General features: G+C 50.4%; 3 protein-coding genes across 7 annotated transcripts in view; 1 reads left to right on the top strand and 2 right to left on the bottom strand.

Annotated features, from left to right (window-relative positions):
- Nucleotides 1-3,089, top strand: part of POR (cytochrome p450 oxidoreductase) — an 83,618-nt gene extending 80,529 nt beyond the window's left edge. For all 3 annotated transcript variants that reach the window (XM_066274513.1, XM_066274514.1, XM_066274512.1), the window contains exons 11-16: nt 984-1,165; nt 1,344-1,493; nt 1,839-2,109; nt 2,190-2,335; nt 2,415-2,500; nt 2,594-3,089. In XM_066274513.1, the coding sequence (XP_066130610.1) occupies nt 984-1,165; nt 1,344-1,493; nt 1,839-2,109; nt 2,190-2,335; nt 2,415-2,500; nt 2,594-2,738 (980 nt within the window). In that variant the 3' untranslated portion in view covers nt 2,739-3,089. The remainder of the gene's footprint in view (nt 1-983; nt 1,166-1,343; nt 1,494-1,838; nt 2,110-2,189; nt 2,336-2,414; nt 2,501-2,593) is intronic.
- A 163-nt stretch (nt 3,090-3,252) lies between these two features.
- On the bottom strand, nt 3,253-9,512 carry TMEM120A (transmembrane protein 120A). Of its 2 annotated transcripts, XM_066274517.1 has the most exons (12): nt 9,328-9,510; nt 7,515-7,633; nt 7,183-7,299; nt 5,116-5,175; nt 4,789-4,884; nt 4,625-4,714; nt 4,354-4,419; nt 4,192-4,253; nt 3,995-4,087; nt 3,815-3,879; nt 3,650-3,718; nt 3,253-3,573 (listed from the first exon to the last, which is right to left on the bottom strand). In XM_066274517.1, exons 1-12 carry the CDS (start codon nt 9,406-9,408, stop codon nt 3,460-3,462), a joined length of 1,032 nt encoding a protein of 343 aa, XP_066130614.1. In that variant the 5' UTR covers nt 9,409-9,510; the 3' UTR covers nt 3,253-3,459. The 2 variants fall into 2 exon arrangements, with proteins under 2 accessions (XP_066130614.1, XP_066130615.1); XM_066274518.1 differs by lacking the exon at nt 4,789-4,884 and having other exon boundaries at nt 9,328-9,512.
- Nucleotides 9,513-12,237: 2,725 nt separating this feature from the next.
- The window catches only part of STYXL1 (serine/threonine/tyrosine interacting like 1), a 73,318-nt gene continuing 60,555 nt past the window's right edge, over nt 12,238-25,000 (bottom strand). For both annotated transcript variants that reach the window (XM_066274504.1, XM_066274505.1), the window contains exons 7-9: nt 22,996-23,093; nt 20,654-20,766; nt 12,238-12,532 (exon numbers count right to left, since the gene is read on the bottom strand). In XM_066274504.1, coding sequence (XP_066130601.1) covers nt 12,401-12,532; nt 20,654-20,766; nt 22,996-23,093 — 343 coding nt within the window. In that variant the 3' untranslated portion in view covers nt 12,238-12,400. The remainder of the gene's footprint in view (nt 12,533-20,653; nt 20,767-22,995; nt 23,094-25,000) is intronic.

Below are 25,000 nucleotides of genomic sequence, written 5' to 3'. Positions count from 1 at the left end.
GATACACAAGGATATTCAGTTTGTGAAAATCTGTTTCAATCACTGGTCCGCCAGAAATTTTGTGCTGGTCCACGAAAGAGTTAACCACCTTGATACTGCATGAAGAATGGTCTATAACCATGGGGTCTATACTTCATACAGCATCAGAGTGGGTCCAGCAGTTGAAAAGCACTGCATTAAGCCATACACATATAACTTGTATACTTCATGTAGGTTACACTTCAGTAAGAAGGTCAGACCGCACCACTTAAATAGACCCAAACCCCTAAATGCTGAGACCTTCCTGGACCAGGCCCTCTGTGTGCCCTTGGCAACCCTCTTGGCAGTTCGGCAGAAGCTTATTTGTGCACGGGCATAAACAGCCCCTGCAGTCATGCCTCAGAGGTAGAGATGCTTTTTGGCAGCTCCCAGGCTGGGCCCCGTTCTGGCCTGACGGGGAGAGGTCAGAAAAGCCGGCCTGTTGACTGGTGGCGGCAGAAGGCTGCAGCAAGGGCCTGTGCCAGTGGCTGCACCTGGAGTGTACAGGATGCTGCACTAAGAGCTCAGCTACATGCCCTCTGCAGACCTCCAGGTGTGTCCAAGCATAAAAACTGACCTGGAGGATCCCGCCATCACGGCTGAAAGCCCAGTGTTGGTATGTCATGGTCATGAGCCTGGGGCCCCACAGTAGACCAGGCACCGCCCACAGGCAGGCAGGTACTCTGCCTCTGCAGCCACTCAAGGACTGACTCCTGGCCTGGCAACAGTGAGTGCCAGGCCTCCCACAGCAAGGCCCCACCTCCGGTGAGGACTGCCTGGCCTCAAGTTTAAGGCCGGATGAAAGCCTGAGGCTCAGCCCCAGGGCCAAGGAAGCACCGCCAAGAGCTGGCCTTGCTTCCACTGCCAGCCGGGCTGCCTCTTCCTACAGAGCAGTCTTTGGCTTCCCCCACCGCAATCTGATGGCACCCCACTGACCCCAAACCCTGCCTTCTCTGTCCCTGCAGAGGAATCCAACAAGAAGCACCCATTCCCCTGCCCCACCTCCTACCGCACGGCCCTCACCTACTACCTGGACATCACCAACCCACCACGCACCAACGTGCTTTACGAGCTGGCCCAGTACGCCTCAGAGCCCTCGGAGCAGGAACACCTGCGTAAGATGGCCTCCTCTTCAGGCGAGGGCAAGGTAATTTGCTGTTCTTGCCCCTGGCACCCACACAGCCACCACCACAGTCCTGGGCTTCGGCTCCTAGCCTGCACGCCCCAGGCCGCCCCACCCAGCCACTCTCCAAGCAGCTTGGTCCAACTTCAGCCCTGTTCCCTGGACCACTGTGTCGCCTCACCCCAAGTTCTGTCTTCCCCAGGAACTATACCTGAGCTGGGTGGTCGAGGCTCGGAGGCACATCCTGGCCATCCTACAGGACTATCCATCCCTGCGGCCCCCCATCGACCACCTGTGTGAGCTGCTGCCTCGGCTGCAGGCCCGCTACTACTCCATTGCATCATCCTCCAAGGTAGGGCAGGCCCGGCCAACTTACGGGAAGCATAGCATTGGCTTCTCTGAGGTGCAGGGGAGCCCAGAGCATGCCCGGCTCGGACCCAAACCCCTGGGACAGTTTACTCCATTCACTAGGCAGTGTACCCAGAGGCTAGGCTGTACGATTGCATACTGCTTACAGTGCCAGTGCCGAGACCCAGTCAGGATACTGCTGGAAAGGGGGCTTTTGAGGGTTGGGCACCATGAAGGATATGGAAAAACCTTGAGCATGAACCCTGTGCCAAGGTGGCTCAGGTGACAGGGCTGGTGGCAGGAAGGAGACTCCTAAGCTGCTGAGCTCACTCCTGCCCTCCTCCACCAGGTGCACCCCAACTCCGTTCACATATGTGCCGTGGCTGTGGAATATGAAACCAAGTCTGGCCGTATCAACAAGGGTGTGGCCACCAGCTGGCTTCGGGCCAAGGAGCCTGCCGAGGAGAACGGCCGCCGGGCCCTGGTGCCCATGTTCGTGCGCAAGTCCCAGTTCCGCCTGCCCTTCAAGGCCACCACTCCTGTCATCATGGTGGGCCCTGGCACTGGGGTTGCCCCCTTCATAGGCTTCATTCAGGAGCGGGCCTGGCTGCAGCAGCAGGGTGTGTATAGGCTTGGGCGGGGCAGGACAGAGTGCGGGTGGGACAGAGTCCACACTTACCCTGACCCCTCTCACTCCCAGGTAAGGAGGTGGGGGAGACGCTGCTCTACTATGGCTGTCGCCGCTCTGATGAGGACTACCTGTACCGCGAGGAGCTGACCCAGTTCCACAAGGAGGGCTCCCTCACCCAGCTCAACGTGGCCTTCTCCCGGGAGCAGCCCCAAAAGGTGAGGAAGGGCGAGCCGCTCTGGCAGGGTGGAGGACTGCGAGACTGGGCAGCTCACAGGCCCCACCCTCTGCCCTCAGGTCTACGTCCAGCACTTACTGAAGAGGGACAAGGAGCACCTGTGGAAGCTGATCCACGAGGGGGGTGCCCACATCTACGTCTGTGGGTGAGTGAGGATAGAGTGGGAGGAGTGAGGCTGGCTGCCTGTGGGGACACCCCTTGCCCAGCACCTAGTGCCACCACGTCCTTCCTCCCTCAGGGATGCTCGGAACATGGCCAGGGACGTGCAGAACACCTTCTACGACATCGTGGCTGAGCTGGGGTCCATGGAGCACACTCAGGCTGTGGACTACATCAAGAAACTGATGACTAAGGGCCGATACTCCCTGGATGTATGGAGCTAGGCGCCACCAGGCCCAGCCTGCTCTCATGCCCTATAGACTTGCTTCCCCATGTAATCACTTCCCCCGAGCCCCCTTCTGCCAGTCTCCTAGGTGGCTTCTGCTGGGCCTTGTCCCAGGATGCAGACAAGACTTCTCTGGGCCCAAGACCTGCCCTTCAGCGCCCCCCGGGTCATAGGACACATGGCCAATGGTGACCAGGCCCACACTTGGAACACCTCACGCCCTCAGTGGCTGTACAGAAGGTGGGGGGGTTCTCATCTGAGCGGGGGATTGGCCCATCTACATGATTTTCAATGAGTGTAAATAATTTTAAATAACCTCTGGCCCTTGGAATAAAGTTCGTTTTCTGTATTTGCCTGACGTTCCTCGAACAGATCTGGGGCCTCCACCTGGGTCTACTTAACTCAGATACCAGAGAGACCAACTTGGAGCGCCAAGAACCCATGCTGTGGCAGCACAGTGACCCACTGGGCCCCTGCCCTCCCTCAGGAGACCACACACCTCCAGCCACCTCTCTGCCTCTGTTCCTTTATTGAAGCCACAGGCCCCTAGCTCCCCACAGGCTGGGTCACAGGCCCAGGTCTTCACCAGCAGAGCCTTCAGGGCCCACAAAACCCAAGGAAAGCAGAAAAGACCTTCCTGGATGAGGGAGTTCCCAACCCCTCAAACAAAACATGGGGTACAGAAGCCCCTTCCAGGCAAGTGGGCAGAAGACCCAGCCTCAATCATTCTTGCTCCCATGCCGCTGACAGTGGAATTTCTGGTGCACGACCCGCAGGGTGGTGAAGAAATTGCCAAGGAAGAGGAGGAGGAAGGGGAGGCCGCACATAAGCACCTGGGGGAGGAATCAGGGTTAGGACATGAGCCAAAGTCCAGCCCTCCCTGTGTCCTTTCCAGGGGCCCCAGCTCACCTGCCACTCCTTGCATTCGGGATCCCGGGCCAAGCTGAACAATGTCAGCGCGTTAAAAAGCTGCCAGAACTGGGAGGAAGTAGCATTTCATATAGAACACAGTCCCTACTTCACCCAGAGCAGGGGCTGGCCAGCCAGATGGATGGGGGTACAGATACAACTTACTTGTCCAAAGAAAAGAAAGGGCAGCAGGAAGGTGAGGCCCCGCCACATCCAGGACTGGAAGCCCTCTGTGAGAGAAGGGACAGTGGCAGAGACACCATCAGTCAGGCCAGGTCTAGAGGAAAGGACTTCCCCTTCCCAGATCCCCAGTCAGGATCCACAATGGGGCCATGCCTGACTCACCCACAGTGAGATCCATGGTGTGCCTCTCACCCAGGGCTCGGAGGCGGTACAGACAGCCGCTCTGGTAGTAATACTGGAGGAACTGCACAAAGCCTGGGGGGTGGGGGGCATCAGCGCAGGACTGGAGCCCCAAGTCCTTTCCCTGCCCCTCCCTCTGGGCAAGTCCTGAGCTGAGCAGGGACCTCTGAGACACTTACTCTGGTACATGGAGAAGGACAGGAACTGGTTCCGGAACTTCTGATACATTAGGCCATCGGGCCTAAGAGAGAGCAGAGGGAAGGGGGGAGCTTCGGAATGCCAATTCTCTCTTCCTTGGCTCTCCCCCTCCAAGGCCCTTGGAGCCAGGCTGGGCCACTCACCATGTCAGCATGACTCCTGACAGGAACGTGGACACATAATGATGAAAAACCCACCAGCCTTTGATCCTGTATCAGGAAGCTGCTGTCATTCCTGTAACCCTTAGCCCCCAGGATTGGTGCTCGGGGACAGGGCACTGTCTGAGGTAGGAATAAACCAACACCCCAACCCAGTTCCTGCTTCTCAGGGCCGTAGCACTGCCCCCCACTTTCTAGGGTTGCTCTAGGGCATCCTCCCCCGCCCTCCAAGAGCTGGGGTCAGGCCTTTGCCCACCTGGAGCCATTGTTGATGAGGATGCTCTCTCGGATGGTCAAGGTGCAGTAATACCAGACCAGCAGGAAGTTGAAGGCGGCGTCTGTCACCCTGCAGAGGAGGACAAGGGTTGGTGGAGGAGCCAGGATAAAACAAGCGCTGGCTCCAAGCAGCAGGGCACCCACCTAGAGTTGAGGAGAAAGCGGCAGGTGAAGGAGATGAGGATGAGGATGATGGTGAGGTAGAGCTTGAACTTCTCGTACTCGTCTTTGTAGGCAAACCTGGGGTAGGCACACATCCATGGGACAGGCTGGGGTGCTGGAGGGACCCACCCTCACTTCTGCTTGAGGAGGGAAGTGCCTGCTCCAGACACACTTCCATGCATGGCATGGGGCCAATATGGGGGAGTAGCCCCTGGACCCCAAGACTCAGCCAGGGTAGCTGGGGTGGAGTGGAAAGGCCCCAGGAGGGTGGAAAGCAGAGCTGAGACCCAGCCCACAGCAACCAATTACTTAGCCTGCTTGCTCAGGAGTGTCACGTTGACATTGCCCAGAACCAGGTTCAGGTACAACCTAGGGAAGAAGACAGGGTGAGAAGAGGCCCTGACCAAGAGGAAAGCCAAAGGGCACAGAGCCCTAAAGTGGGCCAGGCCAGAAGCTGGGTCACCACCTCCACTCAGCCTTCCATGGCTTTGGCTTAGGGCTCTGGCCTTGGGGTGCTGGAGACCAACTCCACAGAAACAGATGCCCGGCCTTGCTTCCTGCCTGCTCCCAAATCCTGCTCTAAAGTAAATCACCATCCCCTCCCTCCCTTGTCATCACCCACACTCCCCACCTTGGGGCCTCAGGAGCAGCCTGGTTCTACCTTATAGAAGGCTTGCTCACATCTCAGGTCGCCCCTACGGGCCTGGGCAGTGGACTCAATGTCTGGGTGCAGGGTCACCGTCGATCACCTACCCTGAAGTTTCTGCTACCCCTGAGAACCTGCAGCCCCAAGTCCACGCAGCAACCCACACCCACAAACTCCTCACAACCCAGAACAGCTTTGATAACACTGGTTATATCCTGAACCCCGAGTGCCCACCCTAACAGCCCATTTCCCCACCTGTACCCCCACACACTGGGACTCCCAGGCTCTGTTGACCCTGCTCCTCTTTCCTGAATCAGCTCAGTCCTCAAGCCCTCTTTCACATGTCAACCACTTCCTTGCCAGCCTGTACCTCCCAGCTCTGAGCACTGCCAACACACCCACCAGCTACACTTGTTTTGCCCTCCTCCACCAGAAAAACTTCAGGAGGTAACCAGAGAGTCACAGCCGTGTACTAAGCAACTGCACCAATACATGGGCTCTTATCTGCACTTAAGCTATATGGATGGGCTCAGAGTGGTCAAGAGACTTTCCCAAGGTTGTGAAGAGATTAACGGCATAGTGGGGACTTGGGCCAGGCTGCCAGGTGGCCTTTCAGTACCACTGGCTCCCTATCCCATCCCAAGAGTGGCCTCGACAAACTCTCTTTCCCAAACATTCCATCCTGTCTCCTTCCAGGCACCTGACATGTCCCCTGCCTGCATTGTCACCCTCATCTCTGCACCCTCTACCATCCCAAACAAGGGCCCATGCCCAGCCCTCTCCATCTCCCCAGGAGTCTTCCTCCATCACTTGGTGCTCCTTTTCTGGGTCTCCCCTTTCTGCTGGCCCCACCTCTCCACAGATATACTCAAGTCTCTCCCATGTTCAGAGTTACACATACACCCAAGCAAAAGCCCCCCCCCCCCTCACGCTAAGTTCTGGGTACTAGTTTCTCTTCACTTTCACAGCTCAGCTTCTGGTGTGTGACCTAAACTTGGCTGTTTCTCAGATCTTCTGTCATTCCCAATATCAACTTCCACCTGCACTGTCCTGTGAAGTGGTTCTCTCCAAGGTCACCCCAACTTCCAGGAAGCATTTCCCCTTCATTACTGAGTTTGACCTCCACAGCCGTCTGATCTGAGGCCACTGCCACTCCTTCCCTTGCCTTCTGGAACATGCTCTTTCCCAGCTGTCTGGCTACCTGCCATCTCTGCTGGCTTGTTTTCACTCAGCCCAGGTTCTGCACTGTACCAGCTCATCCTCCTTGGTTATGGAAATACATAGTTACTTGACCTGTCACTCTTCCCTGCTTCCTGGGCCCAAGGTGGGGTTCTGCAGCCTGGCTTCCCTGTAGTTGTCTCCTCATGACCTCACCCCCCACTGCACCTGCTGCTACTGCCTTCCTGAGTTGGCCTGGCTCACTCCTTCATCCTTAGTAACTCTGCTCAGGCCTCACTTACTCCAAGAGGTTCTCTCCAACCTCCTAGGCTGGACTGGGGGCTTCCCTTACTCCCATTCCCTGTAGTTCCCCCACAAAGTACCCAACGCAATGAGCTATCACTGTCACTCGGTTGTCTCCCCTGAGACAGGCTGTTTCCCTGAGGGTGCCCGACTGCTCAACCCAGATTAGGCCCAAGAGAGATCTGCTGACCAAACAAGCAGAGTAAGAGTAAACCTCAGGCCTCCCTCCCAGGAGTGGCTGTGAACTGAATTCAGGGGAGGGGTCTTACCCATTCTTCTTGGGCAGATAGGCCTCCATATCAAAGAAGAGGCCTTGGCGCTCCTTGATCTGGTTCTCCAGCTCCTTTGCAGCTTCCCCGGCCCCCACTGGGAGGGAGGGTTTGCATCTGCAGGTGAAACCACAGAAGCCAGAGTCAGAGTAGGAGGCCCCAGTATCACACTGACACCTGTGGGGCAGGTGGGCTAACGTGGCCCAGAGAGAGTAGTTGTGTGCCAAGGACACTTCTATTAAGCACCTGTCCTCTACCCACCAGGTCAGACACCCACCCTCAGACCCAAGGCTGACGGGAGCTGGGGGGCCATGGGGAGGGGGGGTCCTAACTTCTTCAGGACGAGGGCCAGCTCCTGCAGCTTCTTCTTCTGCCGAGTGATGGAGCTGGTACAATTGTTCTGCAGCTTGGTCAGCTCCTCCAGCTTCAGGCGGTACAGCCGGTGGGTCTCCTGGGGACCGGGTTGAGAGAAAGGGTCAGACTGGTTGGAGGGTCACTAAGCCAGAGCCTGCTGGACAGGGGGCAGGGGGCAGGGCATGGACTCCTCTAGGGCTCCTTAGGAGGGTCTCAGCAAGAAATGAGGCAGCCAGCTGTGCCAACGTAGGGACCTCCCTAAGGTTACTCTCTCCCCCAGGCGGACAAGGAAACAGGGTTCTTCCTGCAAGCCCAGCAGCCTCCATGGCACCCCTCTCCCACAAACAAGCTAGTTCCCTGAAGGTTTTTTGAAGTATCAGCCCATCTACTAGTTGTTCCCACCCCTCTCTGTCCCCCCCTGAGTCTGGGTGCTGGGCCCACAGGTCCACCTTCTGGACCAAGCAGACTGCCTGAAGCCACCCCTGGCCTCTCAGATCCTCCTGCTGTCCAGTCTACATGGACAAGGGGATGTCCAAGATGCCTTCTGCTCTGACACTCCCAGCATCTTCCTCCAGGTTAAAGGTCACCAGGCTTCAGCCCTTGGAGCTCCTGTTTTAAGACCAGTCCCATACCCCTCCCCCAGTACCTTTGGCCCAAAGCTTCCCAGAGCACTTTGCCCTGGTGGGTGAGTCCCGAGAAGCAGCAGCCTGGAGGTTGAGTTGGGCAAGGGGCAATGTGAGGAAGGTCAGGCAGGGGCTGAGGCGGAGACAGTGGGGATCAGGCTAGGAGACTAGTTCTGCTCTGCTCAGGACTTTGGGAAGAAGCACTAATGGTAGCTGTTTGGCTGGCAAGGGGGCAGCTAGGAGTCAATGCAGACAGGAAGGGACTGGAACTAATCATCCACGATAGGCAAAGCCCTAGTCAAAAGCCCAGCTAGTCTGAGCTCTACCCTGCCTGGGTCTTGTTTCTGTAAGAGGAAGGGCCACCACGCCCCTTGGGAACCCAGCATGTTCCACCTCTGCCCATCCCCAGCCCCCACCTCTCCTGTCCAGAGGAGGCCAGCAGCCTCTTCCTCCCTGGACTCCCCACTGAGCAGCACAGTGGCCCATACAAGCCAGATCCAGCCAATTCTCCCAGTGGTTTCCCACTAGACTCAAAGAGACCCCAATCCCGGCCAGGTCCAGAGGTGGATACGGCCCACCCACTTCTCCCCTCTTTGCAGCAACCACACGGGCCTGTCTTCGCGGGCGGCTGCTGCCCTTCACCCTGAATCTGCCTCGCCCCTACCCAGACCCGCAACTTCACCTAACCACCACCGCCCCTCCCGAAGCCTGGCTGCCTCCCGGCGAGCACTCCAACTGCACTCAGTCCACACCTCGCTGCCCGGAGGGCGGGACTCTCGTGACTCCAGCGGGCCAGGCCGGCGCCCACAGCATGTTTGCTGAGTGACCCAAGGCTGGGCCCGGCCGGCAGTGACTCAAGCGACCACTCTCCTGAAAGAATGCGAGGTCTGGGTCGAGGCCCCAAGTCCGACAAGTGCAGTGGGGTCCTACCGGGGTCGCGACGGCCACGCGGGTAAAGTATGCCTCTGTCGGACACTCATGTGAGGCCGACGACAGTCCAGCCCAGACACCGGGACCCAGGGTCTCATCGTCCTTGGGAACGACGTTAGGTTACCCTACCCCTGACCCCGAGCTCCCCACTCACTGCCTGACACAGGGCTGCCCGGCCCTTGAACCCCCACCAAAGAGACATGGCTCGGGGCCAATGCGCGCCCGCACTGACGCTCACCTGGATGCTCTGGAAGTCCTGCTGCACCTCCTCCCAGTCCCGCAGGCAGTCCCCCAGCGGGCCCGGGAGCGTGGGATGCATGGCTGCCGGGCCCCACGCCAGACAAGTGGAGGGTAGAGGACGCCACCGCAATCCTGCGGGCCGAGGCGCCTCACCCTCCACTGCCTCCGCCCCCGTCCGCTTCCGGGCTCGCGCCGCAGTATCCACCAATGGGAAAAGGACCTGGAGCGGCGACCGCGCTGGCCCCGCCCCTACTTGAGCCAATCCAGGACAGGGGCAGGGACTGGGCGGGGCCAAGTGCACCCGAGAGCGGCTCGCCCTGCGGCTCAGAATCGGTACGAGGCCTGGAGCGGTGATGGCCCATCGCTGGGTTCAGCTGGTGTGCTGGTGCAGCCAGCCGTGCCTTGGCCGGCCATGCTGGAGGTAAACCAAGAAAGGTGACACCTGCCTCAAACATTTTTGTTCCTGGGGAGCTCTATCTCTGCGGGGAGGGAATTCTGAACCTCTTACCTCGATTGGGTTTTTACAGTGGCTTCCTTCCTGTGTCCCTGCCTCCAGGCTCACTGTTACTGTCTGTTCACACAGGTACTAGACTGCTCTTCCTAAAACACAAGGCGAATCTCCACCATGTCCCTACTGAAAACTTTCCAAAGATTCTGCTCTGCCCAGTGGCGGGATTCAAATAATTTAACAACCAGTTCTCTGCCCTAACGACCGTAAGTATGAAAAATATATATACCAAAAGGTAGTTTATTATTTCATGCACTTAATATTTAAATGAGAATAAAAGAGGTACACAAAAGTAGATTGTGTTATAAAAGGTTTAAAATATTAATGAAGAAATATTAAATAGTACCTGACAAAAAACAATAAAACTGTTATTTAAGATACTTCCAGGCCCTGGCCGGTTGGCTCAGCGGTAGAGCGTCGGCCTGGCATGCTGGGGGCCCGGGTTCGATTCCCGGCCAGGGCACATAGGAGAAGCACCCATTTGCTTCTCCACCCCCCCCCTTTCCTCTCTGTCTCTTCCCCTCCCGCAGCCAAGGCTCCATTGGAGCAAAGATGGCCCGGGGCGCTGAGGATGGCTCCTTGGCTTCTGCCCCAGGCGCTAGAGTGGCTCTAGTCACAATAGAGCGACGCCCTGGAGGGGCAGAGCATCGCCCCCTGGTGGGCAGAGTGTCGCCCCTGGTGGGTGTGCTGGGTGGATCCCGGTCGGGCGCATGCGGGAGTCTGTCTGACTGACTGTCTCTCCCCATTTCCAGCTTCAGAAAAATACAAAAAAAAAAAAAAAAAAAAAGATACTTCCATATTGCTTCTATTTTTTTTTCTTTTTTTGTTTTTCTGTTTTGTTTTTTGGTTGTTTTTTTTTTTTACAGAGACACAGAGAGAGAGTCAGAGAGAAGGACAGATAGGGACAGACAGGAACGGAGAAATGAGACGCATCAATCATTAGTTTTTCGTTGCACATTATGACTTCTCATATGTGCCTTGACCGCGGGCCTTCAGCAGACTGAATAACCCCTTGCTCGAGCCAGCGACCTTGGGCTCAAGCTGGTGAGCGATGCTCAAACCAGGTGAGCCCGCGCTTAAGCTGGTGACCTCAGGGTCTCAAACCTGGGTCCTTCCGCATCCCAGTCCAACGCTCTATCCACTGCACCACCACCTGGTCAGGCCCATATTGCTTCTTGATTGGCGTCCTCACTTGCAATTTTCTTCACTTTTATCTGAGCATCAGATGGGCTGTGTGATTTATTCTTAACAATGTTTTCTAATGAGTTTTATGAAATGAATAAATAAATATTACAAGCATAGTTCTGTCAACTTTTTTCACCTATGGACAGAATGAATATTACTATGGGCACTTAGAATACGCTGTTGTGCAGATAAACATTAAAAAAATGTAAGGAATGTAACTTTGTGATTTCCACATTGGGCTACTGCCCAGGCACCCACCTTAGAGAGAACCCTGATTACAAGTGCCATTTTAACAACTGATTCACTGAACTCAACAAAAAATTAGGTATCTGCTCTCCCAAACCGGTGCGAACCAGCTGAATCCCACCACTGGCTCTGCCTACCAGAAGGTCCCTAATGACCGAGCTAGCCATAGCTAGGCAGCCATGCCAGATCGTGTTCCAGCTAAGATCCTGACTAAAGCCTGCATTACCTGAAAAACCTTTACCTCACTCCTTGAGGACTTGGGCTTCTGTTAGGGATGGGTGGACATCCAACCCTCTGCAGAGTCCTAGGAGGTGAAATGGCGTTCATCTGTATGTCCCCAGCCTTGCCCATGTAGCAGGGTATATTTGCTGAATGAACAATAGATGGATATCCTAAATTCCTCATCAGTCCCCTTCGCTGTGTCCTCTCCTGACTCCAGGCTTGTTTTGTGGGTGCTGCCAGTGCTCTTAAGTGCATTGTGAAGAAAATTCCCTTTAAGACCCAAGGAATTTCTAGAAACCCGGGTGTGGAAGAAAGAAGGGGTAGGAATCTCGTCTTAGTGAATGCAGCCAGAAAGAAATGAGTAGGAGGAAGGAAGGAAATCCGTAGAAGTGATGAACCGGTGGACTGGTGGGCATGCTGGAGCTGGGGATGAGGCACAGGTGTGCCCTTGTGCCAGAGCCTCTCAGCTGTGGAGCCTGGGGCCTGGGATTGGCATCTCTAAGAGTGGGGGATCTATGCCCATGGGTGGGCATTGTGACACCCCCTGTGGTCCAACAGTGGCAGCAGGAACCCCTGGAGCTCCCCCCAGGCAGCCTTCAAAGGGTCTAAGTCCTGGGGGACCTGGGGGACAGCTGCTCTGGCAGCCAGATGCCCTTCCAGAGACAGCCTCAGCAGTGCCGCGGGGGTGGTCCAGGAGGCTGCAGGGATGGGGTGCTCACTTAGTTTGAGCACAGTGCACCCGCTTTGTGGCATGAACGAGGAGCCTGGGAAGAACCAATGCAGGAGGCTGACAAGAGGCTCTAGGTTGCAAAGACCTTCTTTCACACCAGCCTGGTTACACATCCTGGCCCACTACCCACAAGAATCTCCCAAACCAAGTTCTTCAGGACCTATACATGGGCCACAGAGATCAGTAGAATGGATCCGAGATGTTTGTGACAAAACCTCCAAGAATAACCTTCTCCCACTGTGACAGCTGAGCCACCAAAGCCCGATTTGGACGCATGTTGTTTTTGCACTTCTTGACATCGGCCCAGGACTTCTGTGAATATAAGGAAAAAAGCAGACTTCAGGACTGGACTTGCGCCCTTTCCACTAAGATCACAGCCAGCTTAGGAGGGACAGGAGGCATCTGCCTGTGGGCCAGCAACATGGCTTAAAGGCTAGACACAGAAACAGCAGTGGTTACACAAAGGAGTCATAGGAACTGGCTCTGCCTTGGGCAAGCCCCTCTGCAACTCTGTTTCTGAATATAGAAAGAGGAATCGTCTTTATTTCAGATGGCTCCTGTGAAGGTTGAGACAACATACATGAAACCTCCCATGGGAAAGAAAGCCAATTCCCATGCCTGGCACATGCAGCAGTCTCAACAAAGGTTTGCATTGTGACTGGATAAATTAATGGAAAGGGGAAGAGAACTGTGAGAAAATTCTCTGAAGAAGGAAAATCCAAACTGCCTTCTTTCAGGTGTCCACCCTAAAATGCAGGTAAAGGGTTATTATATGAAGGAAAGTGACAAGTTGGCCTCATCTGGATTGAGGAGAAAGGAAAAAGGAAGAGGCAAAAGTGGTGCCTCAGCAAACTAGGAATAAAAGGAAACTACCCCACCATAATAAAAGCCATATATGAAAAGCCCACAGACAACATCATTCTCAATGGTGAAAGACTGAAAAGTTTCCCTTTCTTTGATCAGGACAAGGTGAGGATGCCTATTTTCACCACTTCTATTCAACATTGTACTGGAAGTCCTAGCCAGATCAATTAGGAAAAACAAAAACAAGAAAAAAGAAAGGCATCCAAATTGAAAAGGAATAAGTAAAATTATCTTTTTTTTCTCTCCCCTTCCTCTCTCATTAAAAAATCAAGAAAGATTATTTTTTTAAAAAACTGATCAAACTAATAAATGAATTTAGCAAATTTACAGGATACAAAATCAAACTCAAAATCAGTTGTATATTAACACATTAACAAACAACCCAAAAAGGTAATTAAGAAAAGAATTCTATCTACAACAGCATCAAAAACAATACTTAGGAATAAACTTAAACAAGGAGGTGAAAGACTTGTATCCCTAAAACTATAAAATGTTGATGAAAGAAATTAAAGACAAAAATAAATGAAAGATAATCCCATTTACCTTGATTGGAAGACAATATTGTTAAGATGTCTACCTGATATAGATCATTGAAGTGCTCTATAGATTTAATGTAATCTCTATCAAAATCCCAATAGTGTCTTTTGCAGAAATAGAAAAACACATTTGGTAATTCTTATGGAATCTCAAGGAATCACCAAACTGCCAAAAAAATCATGTAAAAAAAAAAAAAAGTTGGAGGTCTCACACCTCCTGATTTCAAACCTTCAAAGTTATTACAAAACTATAATATTCAAAACACTGTGGTTCTGGCATAAAGAGCAGATACTTAGACCAATGGAATGGAATAGACAGTCCAGAAATAAACCCTCACATATATGGTCAATTGATTTCAAGGACGGTATCAAAACCATTTAAGTAGAAAGGACAGCCCTTTTAACAAATGGTTTTGGGAATACTGGATAGCCACATGCAAAAGAATGAAGCTGGACCCTATCTTATACCATGTACAAAAATTAACTCAAAATGATTGAAGACCTGCCTGACCTGTGATGGCGCAGTGGGATAAAGCGTCGACCTGGAACACTGAGGTCGCCGGTTCGAAACCTTGGGCTTGCCTGGTCAAGGCACATATGGGAGTTGATGCTTCCTGCTCCTCCCCCTTCTCTCTCTCTCTCTCTCTCTCTTTCTCTCTCTCTCACTCCTCTCTCTCTAAAAAATCAATAAATAAAATATTTTTTAAAAAAAATAAAATTAAAAAAAGATTGAAGACCTAACTGTTAGAGGTAATACTAAAAAACCCATAGAGGAAAACATATAGGAAAAGTTTTATAACATTGAACTTGGCAATTATTTCTTGGATATGACATTAAAAGCACAAGCAATAAAAGAAAATTGGATAAATTAGACTACATTAAATTAAAAACTTTTGTGCATCAAAGGAAATAACAGAGTGAAAAAGCAAATCACAGAATGGGAGAAAACATTTGCAAATCATATATCTGCTCTATATCCAGATATATAGCTAGGTGTTAATATGAAGACTATCAGAAAGTCTTAAAACTCAACAATAAAAAACAACCCAATTTAAAAATGGGCAAAGAACCTGAATATACATTTCTCCAAAGAAAATATACAAATGGCCAATAAGCATATGAAAAAATGTTTAATATCACTAAACATTATGGAAGCTCAAATCAAAATTACAATGACATACCACCTCACACCCCTTAAGATGGCTACTACCATTAAAAAAACAAAAACACAAAACAACTGTTGGTGAGGATGTGGAGAAATTGAAACCCTTGTGCACTTTTGGTGGAATGTAAGATGGTGCAACCACTGTGAAAAACAGTATGGAGATTCCTCAAAAAATTAAATATGGAATTACCATATGACCCAGCAATTCTACTTCTGGGTATATAGCCAAAAAAGAATTGAAAGCAGGTTCTCAAAGAGATATTTACACACCCATGTTTGCAGCAGCATTATTCTTAATAGCCAAAAAGTGAAAGCAGCTCAAGTGTCCATCAACAGATGAATGGATAAACAAAACATGGTATACAGAGTTAACCCTTAACCCTTGAACAATGTCAGGGTTAGGGGGTCAATTCACTGTGCAGTCAAAAGTCCACATATAACAAATCGACCTTCTGCAAACAGGGATTCCCAACTGCAAAAGGGATATATGGTTGATCCTTGAACAGCCTGGGTTTGAACTGTGCAGGTCCACTTATACTGAGTTCAAACTCATGTAGCTCAAGAGTCAACTCTACATACAACAAAATGACATCGTTTACCATAAACAAAAAGGTGAAAATAACCCAAGTGTCCATCAACAGATGACTGGATTAAAAAATGTGGCTTCTACCTGCAATTGTGAGGCAAAAACTGATAGAACTCAAGGAGAAATAGATAAATCCACTATTGCAGCTGGAGCTTTCATCACCCCTCTGTCAGTAATGGACAGGTCTAGCAGGCAGAAATAAAGCTATAGTTGAACTCAGTACCACCATTAAGAAACTGGATATCATTGACATCTATAGAAAACTTCATCCAACAACATAAGAATACACAGTCTTCTCAAGTTCACATGGAACATTCACCAAGATGAATGTTCATCTAAATCAGTCATCTAAGCTTCTACCTTAGGAAACTGAAAACACAAGAGTAAATTAAATTTGAAGTAAGCAAAAGAAAAAAAATTGTAAAAATTGGAGCAAAATCAATAAAATTGAAAACAAGAAATCAATAGAGAAAATCAATGAAACCAAAAGCTGGTTTTTAGAAAGGATCAATAAAAGCAACAAACCTCCAGCTAGAGACTAAGAAAAGAAGAGAGAAGACACAAATCACTAATATCAGAAATAAAAAAGGGAGAATCAGTACTATCCCATGGACATGAAAAGGATAAGAAAAGAATACTATGAACAGCTCTATGCTCACATATAGTCTAGATGAAATGGACCAATTCCTTGAAAGACACAATCTGCCAAAAGTCATGCAAGACACACAATCTGAATAACCCTATACCTATTAAAGAAGTTGAATTGGCCCTGGCCGCTTGGCTCAGTGGTAGAGCGTCGGCCTGGCGTGCGGAAGTCCCGGGTTCGATTACCGGCCAGGGCACACAGGAGAGGCGCCCATCTGCTTCTCCACCCCTCCCCCTCTCCTTCCTCTCTGGCTCTCTCTTCCCCTCCCGCAGCCGAGGCTCCATTGGAGCAAAAAGATGGCCCGGGCGCTGGGGATGGCTCCTTGGCCTCTGCCCCAGGCACTAGAGTGGCTCTGGTCGCACAGAGTGACGCCCCGGATGGGCAGAGCATCGCCCCCTGGTGGGCGTGCCGGGTGGATCCCGGTCGGGCGCATGCGGGAGTCTGTCTGACTGCCTCCCCATTTCCAGCTTCAGAAAAATGCAAAATGTAAAAAAAAAAAAAAAGTTGAATTGGCCTGACCTTTGGTGGTACAGTGGATAAAGCATTGACCTAGAACTCTGAGGACACTGGTTCGAAACTGGGCTTGCCTGGTCAAGGCACATATGGGAGTTGATGCTTCCTGCTCCTCCCCCCTTTCTCTCTCTCTCTCTCTCTCTCTCTCTCTCTCTCTCTCTCTCTCTCCTCTCTAAAATGAATAAATTAAAAAGAAAAAAGAAGTTTAATCAATAAAAAATAATCTTCTAAAACAGAAAGCACCAGGCCTAGTATAGGTTCAGTGGTGAATTCTTCATACCATGGAATATTATTCAATCTTTAAAAAGAAGGAAATTCTGACACATGCTATAATGTGGATGAATCCTGAAGACATTAAACTAAGGAAAACAAGCCCGTCACAGAAGGACGAATGAATATTGTATGATTCCATTTATACGAGATACCTAGAGTAGTCAAAGTCATAGAGACAAAGTAGAATGGTGGTTGATGGTAGTAGGAAAAATGGGGAATGAGGAGTTATTGTTTAATGGGTATAGGGTTTCAATTTTTGCAAGATGAAAAAGTTTTTCTGGAGATAGGTTGCACAACAATGTGAATATACTTACCACTACTGAACTATACACTTTAAAATGGTAAAATGATAAATTTTATACTACCTGTGTTTTGTCACAAACACACACACACACACACACACACTGATATCAGAGGCAGAGCTATGCAGTTATAAGGAGTACTTAGTCCTGGCCAGGTCAGAACAGGCCCTTGAGGACCAACCATAACCATAACCATAGCCCCACACACACCCACACCCCCCATTTCCAGCCCACAGTGTACCTTCTGCGACCCACAGCAAATGCAGCAAGCTGGAAGGACAAGCCTTGTTCCGTCTACCGAGGGGACAGAAAGGTAAAGGGACATGCCCAGGTCATGCTTGGTAAAGCGGCGCCCCATTCTTTAGCCTGCGCTCTCCCAGCTATCTTAGGGCCCTGTTGAACGCCCAGAGTCTTCAGCTGCGCCACCGGGCTTTGAATTCTAGCTTAGCTACTTACAGCTGTGGGGCCTCAGGCAAATTACCCAGACACTCTATGCCACCTGCAAAATGAGGGTAACAAGCCACGGGCTGTTGTGTTTTTATTACATGTAATAAAGTACTTAAAACAGCCTTGTATGTGGGAAGACTGCCAATGTAAGCTATTGTAGTGCCTCAGGAGTTGTTTTTTCTCTGAAGATCTTTAAGGGACAAATCTACTTCCAGCAGTTAAAAGCACTGGAATTTATTTATTAAAAAAATTTTTTTTTAATTTATTAATTTTTAGAGAGAAAGAAAGGGAGAGAGAGAGTGAGACAGGAACATAGATCTGTTTCTGTCTGTGCCCTGACCTATGTATGATTGAACCGGCAACCTCTGTACTTCAGGACGATGCTCTAATGAAGCTATCAGGCCAGGGATAAAATTCATTTCTTAAGGGCTTGCTGGCTCTGGGATCCCACACAACCTTGCACCAAAGCTTTGAAGGCCTAGGACAGGTGGGGTGGCTCTGGGTGCTAGGTTCTTCACAGCTCATTCCTCAAATTCCCATTCTTGTCTTCGGTGCCTGCCAAGCTGGGCTGGGACCACAAGCCCAGGAAGCTATATGTTACTGGAGAGCGGTCCACACTATTCTTGCCAGTCCTGTAGGTTCTGACTGTCCCAGCTGAGCTGACAGCAGCCAGGGACACAGCTTCCCTAGTGCACTGAGGAGGACCCCAAGGATCACACAGACAGTGGGAGGCAGGCCCGCCTCCCTGGACCCCAGGCGGCAGCAGAGCTGAGGCCAGGTTCACTTGTGTCAGTGATCCATGGTACCTGGTCGGCAGCAGGAGAAGCTAACCGCCACGCAGGACTCACTCAGCGTGGAGCGGACCCAGCGAGGCCGCAGCAGCAGTGCTTCCTGCCCACAGCTCCGGGAGCTGCACAGCTGTTTTGGCCTCGAGTTATTTAGACAGCACCTCTGCACAGTGCCCCCAACAGGACCTCTTTGCAGATGAGATAAAAAATGCCGTTCCAGGAAGGGAGCACCAGGCTTTCTCCTGAGACCAGAATTATCTGGACATCAGGCATCCAAGTGCCAGTCTACCCACTGAGCAGAACAACCATGCTAGATGTCTGGTACCCTCATTGTTGGAGCTGTGCATCCCCTGCAGTGAAGGTCAGGGTGCAGGCCCGTATGCACCCCATTACTGTGGGGGCCTGGCCCTAGCTGCTGGAGAACATAGAGCAGCCAAGTGGGAGGAAGGGACTCCTTTCTTTGCCCTCACCTCAGCTGGCTCTGGAAGCAGCTGTGACACCTGCTTTTGATGTGGCCAGAGAGAGGACTGTGATTTAATTGTCAGGGTAGGACACATCACTAAATGTCAAAGTTGGAAGGCTTCAAAGATCTTCACAGGGAGTGCCCACACCTCAATGTATGTGAGCAATGAGGACATCAGGGACCACAGCAGGGCCGGGCTTGGTGATATTCACAGATTGGCCCCGTTCAAACTCCAGGGAAGCTCAAGTCCTAGAACTCCCTGAGCCTCCTGCAGGTGGATGAGCATGGCCTGCCTTCTGCTCAGACCAGCTCTGAGCAGGAAGAAGGGAGCAGAACTCACTGCTGGGGAGGGAGCTGGAGAGCATCTCTGCAAGCCCACAGCACAGGCCTCCCTTCCCAGATTCACAGCAACATCACCCCCGCCCAGCACACACCAAAGCATGGCTCCAGCAGGCAGTGCCCCCAGTGTGGGGCCCCAGCAATTCCCCTGGATGGGGTGACAGAGAGCAGGCAGCTGGGCCTCTCACCCCGGGCCCTCTGATTCTGCACCCAGGCTCTTTTCTTTTTTTAATTATGGTAAAACACACATAACATAAAATTTACCATTTTAACCAGTTTTAGGTCCACAGTTCAATGACATTAAGTACATCCACTCTATTGTACCTCTATCTCTACAACTTTTTCATCTTCCCAAACTAGAACTGCATGGCCACTGAACAACTCCCCATTGCCCTCCCCCACCCCTGGCACCCACCAATCTACTTTCTGCCTCTGTGAATAGGATTTCTCTAATTAAATCTCATGTAAGTGGAGTCACACAGTGTTTGTTCTTCTGTGACTGGCTTATTTCACTTAGCATAATGTCCTCAATATTGGGGCATATGTCAGAGTTTCCTTCCCTTTTAAGGCTGAATAATGTTGCATTGTATGGAGAGACCACATTTTATTTATCCATCATCTGTCGTTGGACACTTGGTTTGCTTCCAACTCCTGGCTGTTGTGAGTAGTGCTGCTATGGACATGGGTGTGCAAATATCTCTTTGAGTCCCTGCTTTCATTTCTTTTGGGTGTACACCCAGAAGTAGAATTGCTGGATATCCAAGATTATTTCTGGCCTGCAACTTCACCCCCAAAGAGCTGGGTCACCAGCCAAAACTGTGACAAAGGACTGTGACTATGGTTATCCTTTGCCCCTCTAAGCACACTCCTGGACAAATGCAGGAGCTCTTCAGGTCCCAGCTAAGCCCTCTGAAATCATGTACCAGCTGTGCCAGGCAAGGTTCCCCCTCACCTCAGGGTAAGCCCGCCATCTCCGTGGGCAGTGGGCAGTGGACAGTGGGAAACCACTGCCCTGGAAGTCAGGAGCCCTGAATTCCCAAGAGGTTTGTTGTGATGGGTCCCTGCTTCTTTCTCCTCTCTGGGCCTGCTCTCCCTAAGAGAAGTATTGGAGGAGGTGCCCACCGAAGCCCTGTTAGCCCTGCAATTCCATGCCTCTAAATAGCAGCAAAAATGCACCTTTCTTGGAGAACCATGAACAAACCCTAATGGACAGATTAATGGTAGTGGGGACACGCAGAAGGTGCTGCCAGCTGCAGCCTTGCCCAGCCTGAGTCCCTGGGCCTGCCCCATGTACCCAGCCTCAGACTTCTAGCCCAGACAGTTGGGACCTTGCCCTTGGGTTTGGTGTGCTGAGAAAAGCCCCGAACTTGAAGCTCCTCTCCCTGATGCCTCCCCTTCTCATTCCCCAATTACGGTCCTGAGACAGTCCCAGGAGCCATTTCTCCCAGGTGCAGCTCAGACCCCATTTAATGGATGAGGCTGTATTGGAGCCTAGACCAGGGAATGCATACCTTCAATGTCTGCTGATTCTGATGCATGAGGTAGGCCAAGATGGCCGCACAGCTGCGACTGATGCCCAGGGTGGAAAATACCAAGACGACAGAGCCAAGCTCAATGTGAATTCCTAAAAAAAGAAGGAAGGGTTTGGGGTTAGGGGGCTTGTGTGTGCCCCTTCCCTGTGGACCTGAGTTACTGTAAGAGAACTGGCCTCAGTGGGTCCAAGAATGGGTTCAGAACCAGCACACTACAGTGTGTCCGTAAAGTCATGGTGCACTTTTGACCGGTCATAGGAAAGCAACAAAAGACGATAGAACTGTGAAATCTGCACCAAATAAAAGGAAAACTCTCCCAGTTTCATACCTATTCAGTGCAGTTTGATGTGGGCTCACGCACAGATTTTTTAGGGCTCCTTAGGTAGCTATCCCGAATAGCCTCTACAGACTCGTCACTGACTGATGGCCTACCAGAACGGGGTTTCTCCACCAAACTGCTGTTTCCTTCAACTGCTTATCTCACCAAGTAATGTTATTCCTATGTGGTGGCGCTTCATTATAAACGCGCCGATATTCACGTTGCACTTTGGTCACGGATTCGAATTTAGCAAGCCACAGAACACACCGACTTCCCCATTGTATGGATAGACCACATCTCGACTGCCATGGCTGTGGGCTGCTCCGCTGTATACACGGTGTTACGTCATCACCTGCGCATGCGCACATGCTGCCACATCATCCTACAGAAACTGGGAGGGTTTTCCTTTTATTTGGTGCAGATTTCACATTTCTATTGTCTTTTGTTGCTTTCCTGTGACCGGTCAAAAGTGCACCATAACTTTACAGACACACTGTATGTCCTAGACAAGTCACATGACATCTCTAAGACACTGTTTCATCACCTGGAAAGTGGGGATTCTCAGACCTAGCTGGCAGTTCAAAAGAATCACACCTGCTGAGCACTCAGCCCTACTATGCAAAGTCCTCTCCTTGGCTCTCCAGGCTTTCAGACCAGGAATGTCTGCTCCAGCCGGCCTCCCTGAGTGAGAATGAGGGGATCATCCCCCCAGGGGCACGTGGACGCTGACAGAAGCCGTGCAGCCTGGTTGCCAATCCTGGCTCTGCCACTCACTGGTTGTGGGGCCTGGGCATGTTACTCTAAGCCACAGTTTTCTCATCTGGAAAATAGGATAACAGTATACTGCCTACCTTGTACCAAAAGTCAGCTTTGCTTAAGCCAGCGCCTGGCACAGAAAAGTCAGCTATAATCATACTAAAAATTATGCTGAATCTGTGTGTGAGTCTTGCCAGGGAGGGGTGGGGAGGAAATCTAAGCTGGCATCCTAGCCTGGTTGGTAACCCCTCAAGAACTGAAGATAACCATGCCAAATACAAAACCACAGACTGTCAGTGATGATTAAAGCCAACTGACTCATCACATGGATAAGGAAACTGAGGCACCAAGTAGTTAAGGACTGGCACAGAGTCATCCAGTGAGGCAGGACTGGAAAGGGGCCCCCTTTGAGCCATGGAGCTCTGCCATCCATGGAGGGACATGAGGCAAGCCTCAGTCTCAGCTTCTAGTCAAGTGATAGTTGCAACATCCAGGGCAAATAAGAGATGTTTAAGCCAAAATGTCATTCTCTGGCCCCTCATGCAGCGACTCAGGCTGGGGGCTGAGTTGGTGCCAAGTGGGCAATCCTGGGGTAGGGCCTCTGGCCTAACTCAATGCTGCTCACTCCAGGGATCACACCCAACTCGGGCAATCCTGAACCCTGGGGATGACTGAAAAAGCCACCTTCGATTGGGTAAGTCAATTTTGGGCACTGCTGTGTGTGGTAGGAATACGGGGGGCACTGGGTGAACACAGTGAAAATCAGGGAAAGCAGAAGCTCTGGAGTCTTCCTTCCACCCTACCTCGCTCACCAGACAAAAGGGCAGGAGCAGAGTGAGATTCACCTCTGAGTCACCAGAGCACAGCCCAGAGCAGGCCTCCGTGAACATGTGCAGCCATGGTGGGCCAATACCCTCATCTCATGACAGGCCAAGAGGGACAGTGAGGCCAGGCCCAAAAGGGCCTACAGTCCAACCACGGCCAGACCATAGGGCGCTCAGTCCAGTCTGAAGCTCCTATTTGGGCCCCACTGCCCTGGAGGTAAACGCGTGGCTGCCCATATTGCTGAGGACCCTGGAGACACAGGCTTGTCCTAGGGCTGTCCACACCGGGCTGGGCCTGTGCTGCCCTTTCTCTTCTGAGCACTGAGAGCTGCAATCAGGAATAGGCATGAGAACACAGTGCCACGGTCTCTTTGCCCCCTGGGCATAGGCCAGTTGCTGCCTGGTTAGAGAATGCACCTTACCAATAAAGTGACAAAGGTGACGCAAAAAGGGCGAAATGTCAGCTTCCAGAGAGTCTTCTATCTGGATGTGCAGAAGCCTGTCAGCATCATCTACAAAACTAATCAGAAGAAAAGCACAGGTAATGGGGTATGGGCAAGGAACTGAACCCCTCTCAGGAAACAAAAAAAAAAATAACAGAAACAAAAACAAAAAACCCCACCTGACCTGTGGTGGCGCAGTGGATAAAAGCGTCGACCTGGAACGCTTGAAGTCACTAGTTCTAAACCCTGGGCTTGCCTGGTCAAAGCACATATGGGAATTGATGCTTCCTGCTCCTCTCCCCTTCTCTCTCTCTCTCTCTTTCTCTCCTCTCTCTAAAATGAATAAATAAAATCTAAAAACAAACAAACAAAAACAAAAACCCACCTACATTGTAGGGGTGGGGGGTGGGGGTATGGATTAAGTCAATCTATATAAAGCAGGGGTCGGGAATCTTTTTGGCTGAGAGAGCCATGAATGACACATATTTTAAAATGTAATTCCATGAGAGCCATACAATGACCCATGTACCTTACCCATTATTCAATAAAAATTTGGTGTTGTCCCGGAGGACAGCTGTGATTGGCTCCAGCACCCGCAACCATGAACATGAGCGGTAGGAAATGAATGGATTGTAATACATGAGAATGTTTTATATTTTTAATGTTTTTATTTTTTTATTAAAGATTTGTCTGCGAGCCAGATGCAGCCATCAAAAGAGCCACATCTGGCTCGCGAGCCATAGGTTCCTGACCCCTGATATAAAGCATTTAACTTTCTGTTAGGCACACAGTAAGTGCTCAGTAAATGTGACATTGTTATTATTAACCAAACATGATACTTTCCTAGAATATGGTGCAAATAATAAAATGCAGCTGGGAGAAATATGTCATGACTTTGGAGAATAAGCCTGCTGTGTTAAATGGAGAAGGTCAGAGGGAAGGAGAATGGTGGGGCTGCTGTTTAGACAGGGTGGTCAAGAAAGGCCTTACTGAGGAGGTGACATTAGAAAATATAGGAGAAGCCTGACCTGTGGTGGCGCAGTGGATAAAGCATCGACCTGGAAATGCTGAGGTCGCCGGTTCGAAACCCTGGGCTTGCCTGGTCAGGGCACATATGGGAGTTGATGCTTCCTGCTCCTCCCCCTTCTCTCTCTCTCTCTCTCCTCTCCCCCCCCTCTCTCCTTTCTAAAATGAATAAATTTAAAAAAAAATGAAAAAAAAAAAGTTAAAAAAAAATATATAGGAGAAAATCTCTGTCAAAATTTAAGCATCCATATATGTATGAATTTGTTTGGACTCTATTCTGCTCCTGGTTTATTTTTCTATCCTGCACCAATATCACAATCCTTACTTGTAGTTTTTAAGTCTTAAACAATTTAATATTGGGTCAGGCAAATCTTCCCATTCGTTATTCTTAATATTCAGCTATTTTTGCCCTTTGCACTTCCATATAAATTTTAGGATTATTGTATTAATTTCTACAAACCTATTGGAACTCTATTGGCATTCCACTGAATCTATACATCAACTGGGAAAGAATCAACATCTTTACAAACTTGATTCTTCTAATCCATAACCACAGTACTTCCTCTGTTTATTCAGGTAATCTTTAATCATTTATAGTAATGATATAATTTTCTATTTAGAGGTCTTACACGTCCTTCATCAGGTATAATCCTAGGTATTAAATGTTTTTCCGCTACTGTAAACTAGGTTTATACAATTTCAGTTTATGTTTTTTATCTGAGTGCAGAAAAACAATTGATATTTGGATATGAATCTTGTATCCAGCAACCTCATTTAAATCTAACAACTTATCTGCAGGTTGTTTTGGCTTTCCTGTGTATATACAATTAAGTTGTCTGTGAATACAAAAGTTTTTTCCTTTTGATTCCTATTTTATTTCTCTTTCTTGCCGTATTTCACCAACTAAGACCTAAAGCACAATGTTAAATAGGAGTGGTTATAATGGCATTTTTGTTTT

The sequence above is a fragment of the Saccopteryx bilineata genome, chromosome 4 (genome assembly GCF_036850765.1).
Source record: "Saccopteryx bilineata isolate mSacBil1 chromosome 4, mSacBil1_pri_phased_curated, whole genome shotgun sequence".
Classification (NCBI taxonomy): Eukaryota; Metazoa; Chordata; class Mammalia; order Chiroptera; family Emballonuridae; genus Saccopteryx; species Saccopteryx bilineata.
This window is presented reverse-complemented; position numbering and strand designations above follow the sequence as displayed.

Bases quoted from the DNA above. Each gene is read 5' to 3' on its own strand.
- TMEM120A (XM_066274517.1), bottom strand. From the start codon at position 9,408: ATGCATCCCACGCTCCCGGGCCCGCTGGGGGACTGCCTGCGGGACTGG. The intron at 7,634-9,327 runs GTGAGCGTCAGT...CCCGGTCCCCAG, and splicing joins AGGACTTCCAGAGCATCCAG to GAGACCCACCGGCTGTACCG. The intron at 4,420-4,624 runs GTGGGCAAAGGC...TTCCTGATACAG, and splicing joins CTCATCAACAATGGCTCCAG to GATCAAAGGCTGGTGGGTTT.